This window comes from Batrachochytrium dendrobatidis (genome assembly GCF_000203795.2).
Source record: "Batrachochytrium dendrobatidis JAM81 unplaced genomic scaffold BATDEscaffold_4, whole genome shotgun sequence".
Taxonomy (NCBI): Eukaryota; Fungi; Chytridiomycota; class Chytridiomycetes; order Rhizophydiales; genus Batrachochytrium; species Batrachochytrium dendrobatidis.
Window position 1 is genome coordinate 999,833 of NW_006281102.1, and position 18,194 is coordinate 1,018,026.

An 18,194-nucleotide genomic window follows, 5' to 3' on the forward strand; every position below is an offset into this window, starting at 1 on the left:
GCGGCGACAATTTGACTTGTTGGCACGGCCAGTCTGTTAGGAACTTGCATTAACACCTGCTGAAACAGCTGCCTGCCTGATTTTAACAGAATGGCTTGAAAACATGATGAAATTGATTTGAAATATAAATGAATATTCTGCATTCTCATTCCTTTTGGCTGTAATGCGAATGAATTAGTTTGAAAGTGAATTTGATCAACACGTGTTGACTAGAAGGAATCGACGGATTGATTCTAGTCAAGAATATTGCTGATATGACCATGGATCTGTCTGTTGCTGACACTGTCAAGGCTTTCTACGATGCGACGGATGCTCTTATGGACATCACTTTTAATGCGGTTGATCCTGCGCTGGTCAGTTCAACTCATCATTCGAGCAAACCAATTCCCTTTTTTATCAGCCAGCGGGGTTATCAATGTGTTTCTGCTGGCATGGCTGCATACCAATTGATGAACCCTACGAGCTATCTATATTGAACCATCTGCTGATTTTTTGTTTTGATAGAGAGTGGATGCATTTAGTTTTATTCTCAAGGCTGCAAAGCAAGTTCAGCAGGTTAAGCTGATGGCTGCTTCAGTAATTCCCAAATATGTGTCTAGCTTTCCTTCCATGGTTGAGGAAGCCTTCAATACACAGTTGGTAAGTATATCAGATTTACAGACAAGTGATCAAAGATTGAGGTTGAAAAGTTTACGCTGTTCACTAACTCTTGGTGGTACTGTGCAATTTTGATTTTATTATGGAAATAGGATTTGTGCGAGGATGAAGATATTCAGGTATATAAACATATCCATCATTAAGTCCGTTGAAGCGTGGATTCATTATGTAGCGTGAAGCACATGATGTGAATCTAGTCATTTCATCTTACATGATGCTGATGGGTTTAGATCAGAAAAGAGTCCATCAAGAATCTGTGGGGGTTTTGTAAAGAAACTGAGCAGTTTGCATCAAGTGTCACTGATGCGCTTTGCCAATTATTACAAGCAGGTAATTGATTATCTATACTATGGCTGATTTTTTTGATTTACATATTGATGCATTTGCAAATTTCAGAACAGGAAGACGAGCTAGTCATTATTCGACAAACTTTAAAAATGATATTGGTTCAGCATCCAAATGGTATTCACAATTAGCTATTTGTACTGCGTGATAATGCAATGTTTTTCTAATGACAATGCAATGTATTGATTTTACCTCAGTTGCATTTGAAGCGGTCATGTCCCAACTTTTAAACGGTGTGCCAATTGTTCGAACAGAACTTCTCCAATTTCTTGTAGCATATGTTGGCACCTTGACTCTTGCCGTTGAGCTCAAATCGAAATTTGTCACCGTTTTAATCAAGGTACTGTTCTTAATATGCATTAAATCTTTCATTATGCTATGATTCTGAGCATTTAGGGTTGATTAGATAAAATGGTTTGATTCATATAAAATAGTTGGCCAGTATGCAATCTGTCGAGCCCGTCGATACAAAAAACGCATTTATGCTTCTTAGACTAATGAATGCATTTGACACGCCGAAACATCAGACAGAGATTCTGACCATGTTTGATGACCAACTTGGGCAGCAACTCCCTTTTAGCGCAAGTATTTTGTTTGAAATGTGTTGTTGTATTTAAGATGCTAAATATATGTGGTTTTAAATGATTTTTATAGACTGTGAATAAAGAGCTGATTCCTAAGCTTATTTCACACGCCAATCGCAACCTCGCAATATATAATGTATGTATTGTTTACTGAAAACCGATTAAATCGTATATTCTAGAAATCCTAACAATGTTTATACCGTATAGAATGGTGGATCAAGTCATTCTCTGCTACACATTATTTTTACAGGACTTGTTCAAAATGGAAAATTCATAGATCTTGAGCCTAAACAACAGCTTAATTTATTCAAACTAGTTGCAGACCTAATTCCTTTTGTACGTTCTGTAGATTTTTTCAAATCTACATTTGAAATTGTAGTTCAAGCCATTAATGTAAGATGCTGATTGGTTTTGAATATAAGGTTTTGGAAATAGTCTGATTTACAAAGTTTATTGGGAATTGTTTTTGTTGAATATAAAATTGTCCAGTATTTAATTACGGATGACATGGTGACGATTGGACAGTCCAAGATTGATTTAATGAGATGCGGTAAGTCTTGGTATTTGCGAATATGATGTGATTGATTGCTGTTTGGCTTGACTTATCGCCAACATTTTATGCATTGAAACGATATGCTTGGAACTATAGAGCCAATAGTATACGTATTGTATACATGTGATCGACAAAGTGGACATGCTCCAATTACGTCTGAAAAACTTCTTGCTCGCCTTCGTGCCTTGTACATTGAAACCCAGGCAGCCAAGAATGCTATTGCATCACAACTCAGTGCATACAAAGCTCCACACGGAGATCCTGCCAACATGACCAAACCAGATCGCGAGCTTTTTGAAACTACGATGCGTTTGAGTCGGTCACTTCGATGCATTAGCAACATTTATTTGATGATCATGGTGAGTTAAGGTGATCTGATCTGGCAGTTTTAATTTGCACATATATCAACAATTGGTGGATATAGATTGGTAACCAGTCGAGTGTTTACTATTAGGAATTGCTTAAACCTGCTCATGCACGTAAGCTTGTAGATTTAAATCTATCGTGGAACTTGGCAAAATCGTAAGGTTTAAATCATTTGATTCAAATGCTTTTTTATTTGCCAACTCTGATTATATGTTGTTTTTGTAGATCCACTACTCAAAACACTGCAGCTAAACTGGAGCCTGTTGATAAGCCTACGAGTGCGATTGAAAAAAATAACAAAAAACGACAAAAAAATACTTTGAATGGAGCAAGAGGTATAAATACTCCAGCAACTACGTCAGCTACTATTCTCCACAAAAAACTAAGTACGGCCGCGCTACATCATAAATCTAATAGCAAGCCAGTTTCTAAGCGACACGGGTTGAAGTCAGGCACCATTCAACGATCCGATCACCAATCTTCCTTGTCATCTCAGTCTAGACAGATAAAATTAATGCCAATGCAGCAACAGGGTGTGATTCAGTCTGCTGCCACGTCCAAATATGCTTCTTTGCAAACAAAGGGGTTTGAAAAAACACAAGTAGGTTCACAAGTGATTGACACAGGAAACACTTTTAAATCTGGTCAGCGGCATCGGGGTCGACTGCAACGCAATCAAGTGCGAAAGTCTATAATGACCAATGTTGATATAAACAAGCCTGTTGAAAGTACGAGTCGTGGTGGTGCGCAACATGATCATGTGCAGATTGTTCAGCAGGGTCATAGGCAGATTAGGCTTGTAGATTAAACAAATGAAATTTAAAACCATTACTTGTCTTTACAATGCATCTACTATTCTTTTTACTGCTGGATTAGTTTTTTGAGCACTGTTTTTAGTAATGATCAAAATAGTAAAAATGCGCTAGCCCGGAATTGAACCGGGGGCTCATCGATGGCAACGATGAATTTTACCACTAAACCACTAGCGCTTGTGTTTTTTGCGAGGTTTTTTCATACTATTTTTAATACAAACGTAACAATTTTTACTATTATTGGATTGAATATGTTTACATGAAATGGAATACCAATTAGAACGCAAACGTATCCGAGATCAAAGCACAAAAAATGAGTTTAATTGACAACATCAAAACAATTGAATTCAATATTTGGATTGAAACGGACGAGTCTGGTGGTCGTACCAAGAAATGCAGATTTAAAAAAATTTGAATCAAGAGTATCTATTAAAAAATAGTCAATCTGTAGTAGAAAAGCAACATGTTCTTGACTGCAAAATAAATACAAGTGCTTTATTTTATATGGATATGACTGTAATTCAACCATCTTTATTTGTTCATATCATTTTTTGATCTAGACAACTACAACAAACTCACTGTATCATGCATCCCAGTTGAAAATCTTGTTTTTATAAAGTACAACCATGATGCTATTTGTAAAGGACACGGATTTTCAGCTATGGCTATTCTGGATACTGGTATGACCATTATTCCAATAGTGGATCTGGCTTTGAATTCATTAAACCATGATTCGTTTATTTCAAAAAATAAAATGGTAGGACACGCCATTGCAAAGATTAAACCTTTATCAAATCCCTCCATTTGTAATTTACAACTATCTATATCAACCCAATTAGAATTTCATTTTTAAACAATCTAGGCAAAAATATTGCAAGGATTAATACACATCAATAATCAACTATTGAAACTGCGCATTGTCCCAGTTGGTTCCAGTGCAGTAAAAGTCAACCATGGGTGGGTTGACGGCAGACAGAGGGATGGTAATCTGCATAGCAACAAGAGTAGCTACCAAGACAGCAATACCAGATCCAGAGTCAAAGGCAGTTGCCAATACGTAGTTGTACTTTGTCCACCAAGCGTGGTGGTAAGTGAAGAGGAAGAACATGAAGAAGAAGGAAAGCAGAATGTTCATGATCAAGTAAGACTGGCTAACACCGGTAGAGAGGGCGTATGACATGACGGGGAAATTGATGAAACGCCAGTACGGGTGGGGATATGATCTGTTGATGAGCCATGGCAGAGCGGGAAGAACTGCGCCAACAAGGTAACCAATGTTTAGCGAGAAATATGGCGACGAAGAACCAAAGAAACGTGCTGGACCAATAGCACCCCAAATAGCACCAGCGTTGAAGAAAGTGGTATGTCCGGGATAAGTCCACTCGGGAGTATCAAGAGGGAAGTATGAAATGGCAATCCATACAGAGGCGGTGTTGCAGACTGCTCCAATAACGGTACCGATAAGCTGGACAATAACCATGTGGATGGGATTAATGTGCAAGTAGTGGCCAACCTTCAGATCGTAAGTGAGAGAAAGCGCCTGAATCATAATATTGTAACCGTATGACTTGAAGGTCATGACAGAAACGGTTTGGCCGGGAATGAACAGACCCATGAGCAATTCAGTGATAACGTTCAGACCAAGCTGTTGACCAGCAGAGCCTTGAATAATACCGTATGGGATCAGGAAAACAAAAGCAATCACTAGACCGAAAATAACACCCCACCATGGAAGTCTGAAGGGAGTGAACTGGCCAACAAAGAACATGACAATGAGCCAGAACGCGAGCCATGTAAGGTAAACCCACTCGGGAATATCGGGGTAAGCCTTCATCAGCTCGTTATGGATATCCATCTTTGCTTCATCAACCTGGGAAAGCATCTCCTTGGTTTGACGAATAATGTCCTTGTGATACCAGAGAGCAACGTGAGAAATACCACAGGTCAAGGCAAAGAACGACATGAAATAGGTAGTGGCAAACATTTCGGTAATGTAAACGGGGGCGACCTTGTTGTAGGCAGTCTCGTTAAGATCGTAGGTAAGCTTGTTGTAGAACGAGGTAGCTCTGACACGAGTACCCTTTCTGCTGTAAAGACCTGGAGAGTTGACAACGGGGAAAGGCGATCCATCCTCAAAGACATAAGATCCAACCAAGGTAGGGTTGTGGAAGGTGTTGTTGAAATGGAGGAGAGGAACAACGATCCATCCAAGAATGACAGCGGCAAAGGTAATGTTGCACATGACCCAGAATGGAACGGAAATACAGCCGGAGCCAATAATGGTCCAATCAAACGAGAGCGACAAAATACCGACACCAGCGCTTGGGGAAGCAGATCCAAGGAAACGAGTGGTTTTGCTGGCACCGGGAATCATACAGAGAATGGAGAGAGCACCAAGAGCGGGGGCAAAGAAAGTGGGGATCCATTGGTAAATGAACATGACACAGAAAGCAAGCCAGAAGAAGCCATAACGGGAAAGACCACCAACTTTCTTTGAAGATTCAGATTCTTCCTTCTCGTGGAATGCAATGAACAAAGCAACAGTAGAAAGAGCAGTGGGCCAGTACATGGCAGCGGGGCGAACAAGGAAACGACGAGTCATACCAGAAAGACCGTAGCCAATCATTTGGGTAGTAAGAACGAAGAGGATCGAGTTCCAGAAAGTAACACTGGTGTCATCCATGAACTTGCTGAACGACTGACCAATAACGTTTTCAATAGCATATGGCTGACCACCGGCAGCCGAGGCAAGCATGTACACGAGAACGTGCTCCTTGATGGTGAAAGGACCAGGATTGAGGATACCACGGGGAAGAACAGCAGCCAAGAAAATACCGACAGGGTACGACAGAATGGCAGCAACGTTACTACTAATAGCAAATGGATTGGTACGGAAAGAGAAAATACCTGTTTGTAATACCAATTGAACGTTAGTTGCCAGATATTTCAACCTGGATCAAATCGCGACCAAGCATCAACTCAGCAGTTGGACGCATTGACAATCTCAAATAAAATAACATACCGTTCATAAGACCAAGGAAGATGGCCCAGATGATACCAAGAACCAACATACGGACAGAAAGAGATGGAGCAGACGGGTCATCAGTCTCAGGTACAATACCCTTTGTGTACAGTTTAGCATATTCAGCATCGACATCCTCGATATCGCCAGATTTAAGAAGATCTTTCTCTACATCTAATTCATGATCGACTAAGCTTTCGTCCTGCTTTTCTTTGGACATGATAGACAGAAGATTTATAGAAAAGTTTTATTGAGGGGATTGGCTAGCTTTATATTTTTGGAATGCAGATGGTTGAAATGCAATTACACAGAATGAAACAACTTTTGCATTCCCGTTATGCATCACTATTGTTTCATCTGAATGGGTCAAACATGACAATACAAATTAACGGGTCATCAAAACGCTCATGTGATATCCTCGTGATTCTTTGTAAATTTTCACGCGAAATATCTGCTGAGTAAATGGGTGTCGGATATGTTAATAACGATCTCGTTGAGGCGTTCATGCAGGGTATTACTGCAAGCACACAAGGTTAAGGGATGTTTGCACTAACAGCCTGACCAAAATGGACAAGAAAGTAATACATTTGCATTAAGATGCCATTTTGAGGGTCGCTGTTGTAGAATTTGACAATACTCATGTTGAACCAATCCATTGCTTTTGACAGTGCCGCCCAGCTTTCTAAGTGTTTGTTCTTATGTGGATAATATGTTTTATATTTTGAAGATCATACAATGTGCCATATCCAAGATTTTCCCAATGATCCGTAATTACAATTCAATAATCTATAGCAAACTGCATTGTAATATCCGTCCGAATGGCTAGAGTGTCATCTGCAATGTATATCTAATTGCACATTGATTATGAAGGCGTTTATTGGCCGATCCATCTTTGCATCAATCCGTTCCTTATTTTCACGTTTTTAACGGGTTTTGTCAACAATTTTGGTGTATGCAATGTTTTAGGATTTCCGCCATTTTCTTAGCTCTCTTGTTTATCCCATGTGAGCAAATCGGGTATTTTGAAAAAGAAATTTACTAGCCTCAATTTAACTTTTTTGGAATAAAAATATCCAATGAATCGTTCTGCATATTTCTCATAGTATAAATGAATTCATGAGATGCTACTTGTGCATAAACGTTTGGATGGTTTGATGATTTGGAATAGTTGGCATTTTTTAATTCAAGACTTGGATATGGTTTTAAACCAAAATGTTATAGCCAGTGTTTGATATAATACGTGATTTAGATTGGAAAGCTTCAAATGATTAGTTAGTGTCAAACTTGTAGTTTAACAACTACTCAAAAATAGTCATGCTATAGTTATAACCGATCGATTGGATACGGTTTGATACCACTACCAAGCTATGTTTTTTGGTATCATTGAAGCACTATAATCATCTGCCAAGCTACGTTTTTTGATATCATTGAAACGCTGTAATCATCTACCAAGCTACGTTTTTTGATATCATTGAAGCACTATAATCATCTACCAAGCTTATTTGCTGCTCAGTTTACCCTTGAGAAAGTGTTGATTTGGTACTCTAGTAGTTCAATGCTGAAAATTACACATATGGTCGTATTCATATGTATAATGGATCATTAAATAGGGGTGTCTATAATAAACAGCTAATCTCATGAATGATTGGTATCACCAAATTTACTGGACAGCATTGACTTTTGAATTTCTTGACAAAAGCTTGTTGATTTTTCTTCATGCTCATTTTTGTATAAAAAACTGAGTGAATGTCCACATCAGTATTCACATCCTTGTTCCAATATATTTCACATTTTTGGCATTTCAACCAATTTTCCCTTTGCCTAAACTGAACATTAGCTGATCGGCATAGAAACAACTGTTGCATTCCTGGGATGTTCTCTTGAACTAGAGCACACACGTATCTGACATTAGGCTACAACAGATTTTTTTGAATGTTGTGCCAGATATTCCTTGATTGTGTAAATTCAACGTCTCCAATAACAATCACAATGCATGGTTTGTATAGCGAGTCCTTTTCCCTGGTTTGTTTTCGATTTGTAGCAAGGACAGCTTAAACTGAAAGTGTAAAAGTATTCTGCTCCACACGCTTTGCATTTTGAAAGTTTGGGGTTGACAGATTCTAAACCCAAAGTGAACATTTTAATGCTTTAAATTGTGAAAGCATTCGTAGCGAGAATTCAGCAAAGACTAGTGATAAGAACTATAGAAAGTATGGAATAAAAAGGTATCAATCAAAATTGACACTGACTAAAGTACACCAGTATCTTGCTGGGTAAAATAGAATTTAAGATGGTTTACTTGAGCTAACATCAAATCAATTCAAATTGTAGCGTCTGGTGAGAAAACTATAATAGCATACGCTTTACCTTGACTCTTTCAGATCTAAATTACAAGTTTTCCTAACTTAGCAAATTGCTCCCGCATTGAGCCTCACATGAAGCCTATGTTTTCATGTGGCTGGTAGTATACACATGTAATGATTTATACAATGGAATACTTGAACAAATATTTATGCACATGATGCTTTTACCGCCGTATTCGCGTAAAATGGAACACGAAATAAGGGTGTTAAAATACATAATGAATGGCCAATCTTGTCAAGTGATGATCCACACTAAATTTACTAGACAACATTGTGTTCACTGGGCTCTGACAAAGTTCACCAGCCTCCTTGGCAAAATTCACTGGCCTTTCTCCTTTGTCTCATTTTGTATAAAAAACTGAGTGAATACTCACACCAGAGCTCCAGTAAACACCATATTCTTGATATTGGTTAATCTCCAATTTTCCAAACTGAGCATTACAATATTGGGTGATTGTCATGAAAGCAACAGTTGCATGTTCTAGAAATGCAATCTTTGTTTTCTTGAAATGAAGCGCGACCGTATGAGATTTAGAATACAACAAGTATGAGCTTGTACAGTTACATTGATATCAGTAGTCAACCCTAATCTCTGGATTGAATTGCACGGATTTGGTGATTTTACAGCGTATGGCTATGCAAAGGATGAAGAAAGAGCGGGTTTAAAACTATAGTTTGATTGTGTCTTAAAGAAACAGTACAGTTAATTTCTAGCAGACAAACGAATACCAAACTATTGTTCATCTCAAGACAATCATACACAAGTGTTTGGTTTTACGTGAATATGACTGTAATTGGATGGTTTATAATATTCACTACATTTGGTTCAAATTAGAATTGCATCAGTCAGGGTATTGTGGTTGAAACATAACGGGTTTAATTCTTGCATCCAATTTGCCCGTTTGAATTAAACCGTGTTTAAACCAATGCCTATGCAAGTCTTTTAAACACGATCAGTTTGCGGGTTGTGGATTAATAAAAGTTTTGTATTTATTAGTTGTGTAAAGTATTAATTGTTTCTCTCAACTTGAAGTCTTGTCAGTTTTTACTTAGAGTACTTACAAGACCGTGAATTATAGAACTCTACACTTTAAACTACATTTTTCATATATATGATGCTTTGCACCGCAATCGTTGCTCTACTTGCCGCTGCGTCGTCTGTATCGAGTGCTGCCACTGTTTATCCTACATTCAACTTGATCAAGGATGATCGAGATGCTGGAAGGTTTGTATTTATGCCCAATACACCGGCTCAGCGTGAGGTCGTCTTGTCCAATGCTGAAAGCATCTTGAATGTAAGACTTTTGATATTGTATTCATGCTGAGTGGTTTAAACATCAAATCCTGTTATCAATCTGTGAATGAAATCAACCTTTATTGTTTTACCAAACTCTATCGTTTTCATACCCGTTGCATATCTTCTAACGAGTTTCGCTTGATTGTAGGTTTGGGTAAGTCGTGACTCCAAAATCAAAAATTATGGCAAAGCCGCTGACCCTACTCCCATCATGAAAGATCTGCGTAAAAGAATCGCCAGCATCACAGACGAAGAGCTCCAGCAATCGCTTAACGATGCCTTTATCATGATTCGTGATCAGCACACTCGTTTTTTCAAGCCCGCTCCCTACCGCTGTTTCTTTGCAACCACTGGTCTTAGCTATCAGCTTGTTGAAGGTGATCCTGATATTCGCCATAAACCAAAAGTGGTTGTTTCTGACATCACCACTATTCCCGACATCCTTAAATTGATGGGCAAGGACTACGCCAAAATCAAGCTTGGTGATGAACTTCACACTATTGATGGAAAATCTTTTGTTGAATGGTTTACCGAAAATCAGTTCAAGGCTGGCGATGGTGCCAATGATTTTGGTGGTCAACGCACTACCCTTGATTTCCTTGGAACTATTTACGGTTCAATCAACCGTTTGCCCACCAATGATCACATTACTCTGCAGTTCAAGGCGCGCGCAAAGTATAACCGTATTTATACTGTCAAAGTTCCATATGTGTCGGGCCATAATAATGCTTGCTGGACACTCTCCAGTAACATGTACAAGGGGCTCACCAACATTACTCTTCCTGGTACTCCAATTCTGCCTTCGCATATGATGCCCACTCACCACGACTATGAGCGTCAGCTCCAAATAGATGCTATCCGTGAGAAAAAGTTTCCCAAAGGCAAACAGATCAACCACGAGGAATTTACCGAGGCGCGTAATTCCATTTTCCCTCAGAAAGCTGATGCTGCCCTTGCTTTCCACCCCGCGAATGTTACTACCGTCTCATACGCCATTTGGAAACCAAAAACCAAGAATCTCGGTATAATTCGGTTGGACGATTTTGAACCCAAAGACCCCAAAACCGGTCAGGATGCTGTTCCCCAGGCTGTTCGCAATATTCGTGACCTTCTCACTACTGTGCTCAAGGACACCAAAGCCGTCGTGTTGGATATCCGTAGCAACCCCGGTGGTATTATTTACCTTGCCAATGCTATTCCCCAATTCTTCAAGCCTGATTATGAACCATATGGTTTCCGCTACCTCATGAACAACATGACCTATAACATATTCGTTAATGGAAGTGATCCTGCTGATCCTTTCAGCAAACTGTGGTTCAGCACCAAGCCCGGCAGCAGATATACTGATACCGCTCTCTTGGATCCTGCCGAGTCATACAACACCTACGGTCAAGTATATGTTCGTCCTATGGCTATTTTCAACAACGGCGAATGCTACTCGGCCTGTGATATGTTATCCGCCAATATCCAGGATTCTGCTACTGGCACTATTTTCGGCGAGGATGGCCAAACTGGCGCTGGTGGTGCCAATGTATTCCAGCTCAACCCCTATTTGATGCAGATTGACCCCACCGACTTCAAAATGTTCCCCTTTACCAAGGAGTTGACCTACACACCAACCAACTCCTTATTCATGAACCGTTTGTCTGTCGGAATTCGTCAACCTGTCCGTAATGGTCTTTATGCTGGTCAAATCATCGAGGATATTGGTATTACGTCCGACTTTGTTGTTCGTCCGCGTCTGTCCGATATTCTTCCCAACACAACTACCAATTCCCAGTACGACCGTATCTCGGACAGTCTTACTCGTATCGGTGAGAAGAATGGCAAAAACAAGCTGCACTTTGTGGCCGAACCAATGAATATTCAGACCACTGTTGGTCCTTTGAGTATCAAAGCCGAAGTTGCTGGCATTGAAGAAATAACTGTGTTCAAGGCAGATGGAAAAACTGTTGCTGGTCAGCAAACAATTTCTCCATCCGATCGTAACATTCAGATCGAGGCTCCTCCAGTTATTAACGGTTTGGGCTATAGTCGCATTACTCTTGTTGGAAAAACTGCCGGAAAACAAGTTGTTAAAACCTATCGTAACATCCGCTATATTCCCAAGACTTCTGATTTCATCCCTCTTGTCGCCAACCCCTTCACTTTTTCGGATATCACTCCCGCTGTCGGTATCTACAACGGCCCTCAAACCCTTGCTGCTAGTGGATGGAATAAGTCAGGAAAGTATATTATTGGCAATGGTATCAAGTATGCTGACAATGTCGATTCTTCCATTGAAGCTTTCTTTACCGCGCCAGTTAGCACCCACATCAACATTGATCTCGATCTTAACCTTAACTCTGAACCCGACTACGACTTTATTTACTTGACTGTCAATAGCATGGACGGTGCTAAAGACTTTTTGCTAAGCTCCATTGGCACAGACAACAAGACTGTGTTTAATGGCGTGTCTGGTTTGAATACAACCGTCAAAGGTGTATTCCCATATGTTACCAAAAACGAACAGTTTTCAGTTTCTCTGCAGTTTACTTCTGATGGTGCCGTTGAGTTCTCTGGTGCAACTATCAACTCGTTCAAGATCAACGCCCAACCTTCCACCACTTTCCGCAAGGAACATGGTCATTCCGGTCGTCGTGCTGAATAAGCCTTGTATCTTTTTGATTGATTCAAATTGTTTTTGTCGATTTGTAAATGAAATTTTGCTTATCGCTTGTGAAATCTAGTGTTCCCGAGGTTGAAATTCCAAGTGCCATTTAACTCTTGATGTTGGCAATATCTCTGTTGACCAAGAGTTTTTAAAAAGTTTAGAACTGTGATATGAGGCGTGGATAGTATTACAACTGACTGTCTGAATAACAGTAACTATTTCCAGTGATGCTGATTTGCAAACACTCGAATTATTCAACAACACTCTATCAATGCATTTGCAAGAGTCATTGGACGTATCTGTTGTTTGAAAGTTGATTCGCATACATTCAGAAGTGGAAGTTATGAAGCTTATTACCACACAGACACGATCAATGTATTACTTTTTGTTGGATAGGCTGTATCGTCTGGCATCAATCCAGACACACTTGTCAGTCCTGTTCCGTATACAATGAGTCACATATGGACACATATGGACACCAATGCAACAATCAAGAATCAATTGTCATTTACAAGTCCGAATTGCCAACCAACAATCGTACTAATGGACCAACGGACCAATGCCAAAACACCTGCACATCAGACAGTTTATTGGACATGACTTGATTGTTCTTGACAACTGATTGAAAACTGTTTGAAAACTGCTTGAAAACTGCTTGATGACTCGAGTAATCCAATCACACATTGCTGGCAATTAAATGGAACTATACAATGTGTCATGTATACATTGGATACCATCAGTTTATCAGTGACTATCTGGTATTTGTTTATGCATGATTACTTGGACTACTATTTGCAATCAATGCAATCACTGGTGTCAATGACTGATAACAATGAAACCAAACGATTGCCCACATCAGATTATACACATTCATTCTGGAATGCAACTTTGCATCGATATCGTAAATATCAACCAGAATCCGAGCCAAACAAGTCAAGCGAGTGTCGCAAGGTTGCATTCATTTGAAAATACTCGATATCAGGCTAAAGTTGCATGTGAAATGGTCATTTGTACAAGGTTAAACAACATCGACATTCACAATCAATGTGATGTTGGAACAGAGCTGCTATTTCCGAATTTAAAAGTCCAAATCGTACACATTGTTATCAAGTCTAATCCACACCCTTCATACCATGTCATACCATGTCATGCTTGATAGTTTTATACACTGCTACAAGAGTTGTATTGTGTGTATTTCGAGTATTTCCATCACTCCATCACACTGTATTGGCTCAAACAACTCGAACAGATTGTCATAATCTGACATGATTCCAAAATAATTGCAATCGGTTATATTTGACATGATCGGATCATTGTAAACCATTGATTTCAGTAATTCAAGATTAAACAAGCCAATGTTACTTTTTCCAAATTTGAATCAGCATGTTGTTGTAATATCGTCAATATTGTGAGAAACTCTGAGCAGACACTTGGACATTCAGTATCAAGTGATATTGGATATTTTCAAATATGTATCCAGTGATAAATAAGCGGTGATGTGTTTGAAATCAATTTACCATTACAAACCATTGTGTATTTGACAATACACTTGATGGTATCAATGACCACTAATGGATTCAACTTGCATTCCGAATGAACCATCATGTGGTAACCCAATTGTTTAGTATTGGTTGTTATTTGATAATGTCACATTTTGTGTCCTGCCATGAGATTGATTTCATCTGAACATTTGACAACCGTGCAAGAAACATTGATTGAATTCGTACAGTTTCATATGCAAGTGCATCAGTAGTGTATCGACCAACAAGACCAATTTTGTTGGTTGATACTCACTGATACTCGCTGGTAACTTGATGAAAATGTGTCAAACCATGACTTTCATGACAACACTGTACAAACTGTACGAGTTTAAAAGATTATTGGTGAATATTGTCCAATTTGATTGTTGACTGCAATTATTTTGGTTGGTTCGAGTTTCATTCTTTTGTCAAAAAACATCAAATGAATATTGAAACAACAAAGACAGCAACAACACAACTGTTGAATGAATACTACCAAATCAGCACTCAAGCCATACCAACACAGAGAGTCAAGTCTGAATGGCAGGATGACAACAGGCGAGGTTTGTTTTTGGGAATCATCCAAGAGGGAGAAACCTCACACATCACTCGACTGCACAACCTGCTGACTGCCAACCAATTTGCAGAGCAGCAGGAATTCTCAACCAAGATCCAGTTGTCAGACCCAGAACATCATTGTACATTCATTGATGACATGTTTGGGTATTACATACTGCCATTCCACAAAGACTACAACGATTCATCCAGCTGTCACACTCCAGTTTCATCAAACCCAACATCAAGAACCAACTCTGCTGATGATCTGGACTATGTTGCAAAAGTGAGTGAGCTACAGCACAAGGACTTGAACAAGGTGGTTGAGAAGAGAGACAGTGTCTGCTTGTTTTGCTGGGATAAGCTGTCCTTGCAAGGAGCACACATCATATCCCAAAAGAACATTGGAATGGCATACAACGAACCATCCATCCTGCTACGATCTGGTTTGACGCAGAAACATCAAATACAGAACGGACTGTTGTTGTGTATCAAGTGCCATGACCAATTTGGTAAACTAAAGCAATATGTGGATGTAGTGGATGACAAACTGGTGATCAATGATCTGACAAGTGACAAGCACAAGAAGTGGATTGAGACAATTGAAGATTTGAAAGTTATCCGCAGAACAAGGCAAAAGAGATGGACTGACAATCGACAAACAGTCGAATCCAACAGTGAAATGACATTGTATTTCATTCACAACAATCTCACTCGACTACCAAACAGGAACGCACTAGAGTTCCACAAGACAGCATGTCTCATTTGGTGTATGGCTGGTGGTGCGGAGTTTGATGATGAATATTGTCCATATGATGATGATGGCTGTACTCCTGTCGATTACCAGAGTAAGAATATCGAGAAATGGATGGAATCGAGTGCTATTTTGATCATTGAAATACTCAATAAAATTGTGTATTCATTACAAGAGACTGGTTTCTGTTACAGTAATAGTTGTGTCGAGTCAATGTCATGGTGTAATGGCTTCAAAAAACACCATTTTGATGATCGATACTGCATCAATATGATTGTTTTACAACCGATATATTGAAACTTGTTGATATTGGAACCAGTATTGATATTGGTAGTGAATGATGTATAATCAAAAAGAAATCCACATCGGAACGTTCCTTGCTCTCGTTTGTGATTGTTTTCCGTGGATTGTTCTGGTATTTTATGTAGCTCACTTTTTGCCTTGCACGCATGTAAGCAGCAACCACGAATCGTTGAAACACAGATTGCACAAGTCGATACATTCTGATGACATTTGGAATATAACAAGACACAAGTGGTGACCAAAGTTTAATTCACAATCCATGAATGAACACGATCGCGTTGCCGACTGGATCAAATAACAACGCAGGTGTTTGGAACATGTCTTGAATACATGAATCGACCAGATTGACAACATACTTGTGTAGTCGATAATCAATGGAATTGACCAAACGGAATGCCTGCAACTGCCAAAAACCAAACAAAATGCCAAAGCATTTATATTAAAATGTTACACTACGACATCATGTCTCAAAGTGCTGAATGAGTCGTTGTCATGCAACTTTACTGTTGATATTGTTTATGGATTTGAAGATGTGCAATACAATCCGTAGTCTGTTGCTCAACGACACTGATCAAATGGTACTGAATACAGTGTGTCAAACAAGATGATCGCTTTGACTAGTGTGTCGGAATGTTTTGATAAATAACAATTATATCATGATGTATATTGGTTCATGTAGTATACTGTATAGTCAACCATGCACATACACATGCATGTCATTGTCAATTGATGGTCGTCTGTGAACAACTTGTGGACAACTTGTAAATATTACAATCATGGTGATTGCTTGAATGTCGATACCAAGCCATGCATTTGATGGTCATTTACTGATCAGTTTACTGTTCAACGATGCAAATGGTCGTTGTCTAACAATCAGTCGAGTTGTAGACATGAACTGCACATTGTGCGTATCGCTTTGTTCATGACCAAACTGTAACAATGTGTATTTTGCATTGAGTTTGAACTGCAATCTGCGACTTGTACGCATTGTGATGCATTGTTTCAATATTCATGTTGCATTCATCAACATCAACGTGCAGTGTCGATATGATGTTTGGTGTTGATGTTGTGTTGATATTCCAACAACACTGAATATCCCAAATCAGGTCAGCATTGACTCGTGTGATAATAATCCATGGACAGTCAGTTGTACCAAACTGTTGTACAAACATATTGACATTCGATCGATCGGAGCGACAATCAATCACTCCAATGTGTTGTTGGATATACAAACTATATTACACATGGTGACTGATGTTGTAACACATGTCGTAACACAACATTGAATCAATCAAACTGCAATTACACACTCCATCATATGTCGCATGTGTTGGTATGTCAAGTGTGGTGATATCAGGTCAAAACAGTCGATTGGCATAATAATCCATCAACATTCGAGTCGTTTGATCAACCAAACAGTTGTATCATGCGGTAATATCAATAGACTGCGATTGTAGCGTGCCATTCATCAGATATTGTTGAAACCATTACAAAACCTGTTTGGACCAAATCAAACTGTGACGAATACCGCATACTCGGATCATCATCAACTAAACCAGGAATACACGCTTGATAATATTGGCGGTTGATGATTGAACATGATTCATGGCTAATTCGTCGAGTGTTTGCAATGTGTTAATATAACCAGTCATATACCATTTGGTGTTGTTAACTTGTGGTTTGGTGATGGTTTGATTGCAAGTGATTCTTGGACACAACACATTGCAAACCAAGCAACTTGACTACTTGAACGACTCAAATGACTCGATACTAACCGGAATTCAATACAATTGTTGAATAGCCCGTGTAATATCAGATCTAGTCAAGTCAACAGACAAGCCAACAAACACGACAGCCGATACAACTATATACAACAAAAATGCGTTGGATTCATTTATGATTGCATACTCATTAATCTTGAATGACAGTGTTTGTGCAGTTTTGGATATAGGTTGTATGGATATTGCAACAAACATGTAGTATTATAGTATGACTGACATACTACTATTGGATCAAACAACATAATAGTCCAATATAATGTCAAATATATATGTGCATAGAATGGTCACCAAACCTGATCGGTTGTGTATCAATCATAAACAACTACCAATTAGCAACAAGTGTCATTCGTATACATTGACAGAATTACTACAGACAACACCAACAATTACAAGATCATGTGCAATATATCAAGAATTGTGATATGGTTTCAATAAACCAACAACAACTGAACAAATGACATTGCAATGATTATTCATAGAACAAGGCAATCAAACGACAATGTTAGTGACAATTATGTTGGACAATATTCAAATATTGACAGTCAAACATTGGTTAACCAACAGTTGTACGATTATACAACTGACCCGTGTATTGACAAGTGATCAACATCGATCCGGTCGTAGTTGAA

At 39.0% G+C, this 18,194-nt stretch overlaps 4 protein-coding genes across 4 annotated transcripts; 2 read left to right on the forward strand and 2 right to left on the reverse strand.

Annotated features, from left to right (window-relative positions):
* Positions 1 to 254: 254 nt before the first annotated feature.
* On the forward strand, positions 255 to 3,732 carry BATDEDRAFT_24104 (uncharacterized protein; the record flags this gene model as incomplete). Its single annotated transcript, XM_006677847.1, has 14 exons — positions 255 to 353; positions 505 to 639; positions 750 to 776; positions 888 to 987; positions 1,054 to 1,119; positions 1,200 to 1,342; positions 1,437 to 1,587; positions 1,670 to 1,722; positions 1,794 to 1,979; positions 2,076 to 2,136; positions 2,236 to 2,498; positions 2,594 to 2,661; positions 2,731 to 3,304; positions 3,598 to 3,732. 14 exons carry the CDS (start codon positions 255 to 257, stop codon positions 3,730 to 3,732), a joined length of 2,061 nt encoding a protein of 686 aa, XP_006677910.1.
* Positions 3,733 to 4,036: 304 nt separating this feature from the next.
* BATDEDRAFT_34848 (uncharacterized protein) lies at positions 4,037 to 6,559 on the reverse strand (the record flags this gene model as incomplete). Its single annotated transcript, XM_006677956.1, has 2 exons — positions 4,037 to 6,224; positions 6,340 to 6,559. 2 exons carry the CDS (start codon positions 6,557 to 6,559, stop codon positions 4,219 to 4,221), a joined length of 2,226 nt encoding a protein of 741 aa, XP_006678019.1. The 3' UTR covers positions 4,037 to 4,218.
* A 3,190-nt stretch (positions 6,560 to 9,749) lies between these two features.
* Positions 9,750 to 11,295, reverse strand: BATDEDRAFT_31623 (uncharacterized protein). Its single transcript, XM_006677908.1, has 2 exons — positions 10,148 to 11,295; positions 9,750 to 9,997 (listed from the first exon to the last, which is right to left on the reverse strand). The coding sequence occupies exons 1-2, from the start codon at positions 10,394 to 10,396 to the stop codon at positions 9,842 to 9,844; spliced, it is 405 nt and encodes a 134-aa protein (XP_006677971.1). The 5' UTR covers positions 10,397 to 11,295; the 3' UTR covers positions 9,750 to 9,841.
* A 3,319-nt stretch (positions 11,296 to 14,614) lies between these two features.
* On the forward strand, positions 14,615 to 16,334 carry BATDEDRAFT_24107 (uncharacterized protein; the record flags this gene model as incomplete). The annotated part of the gene is made up of 3 exons (XM_006677848.1): positions 14,615 to 15,575; positions 15,838 to 15,932; positions 16,149 to 16,334. 3 exons carry the CDS (start codon positions 14,615 to 14,617, stop codon positions 16,332 to 16,334), a joined length of 1,242 nt encoding a protein of 413 aa, XP_006677911.1.
* Positions 16,335 to 18,194: the final 1,860 nt, after the last annotated feature.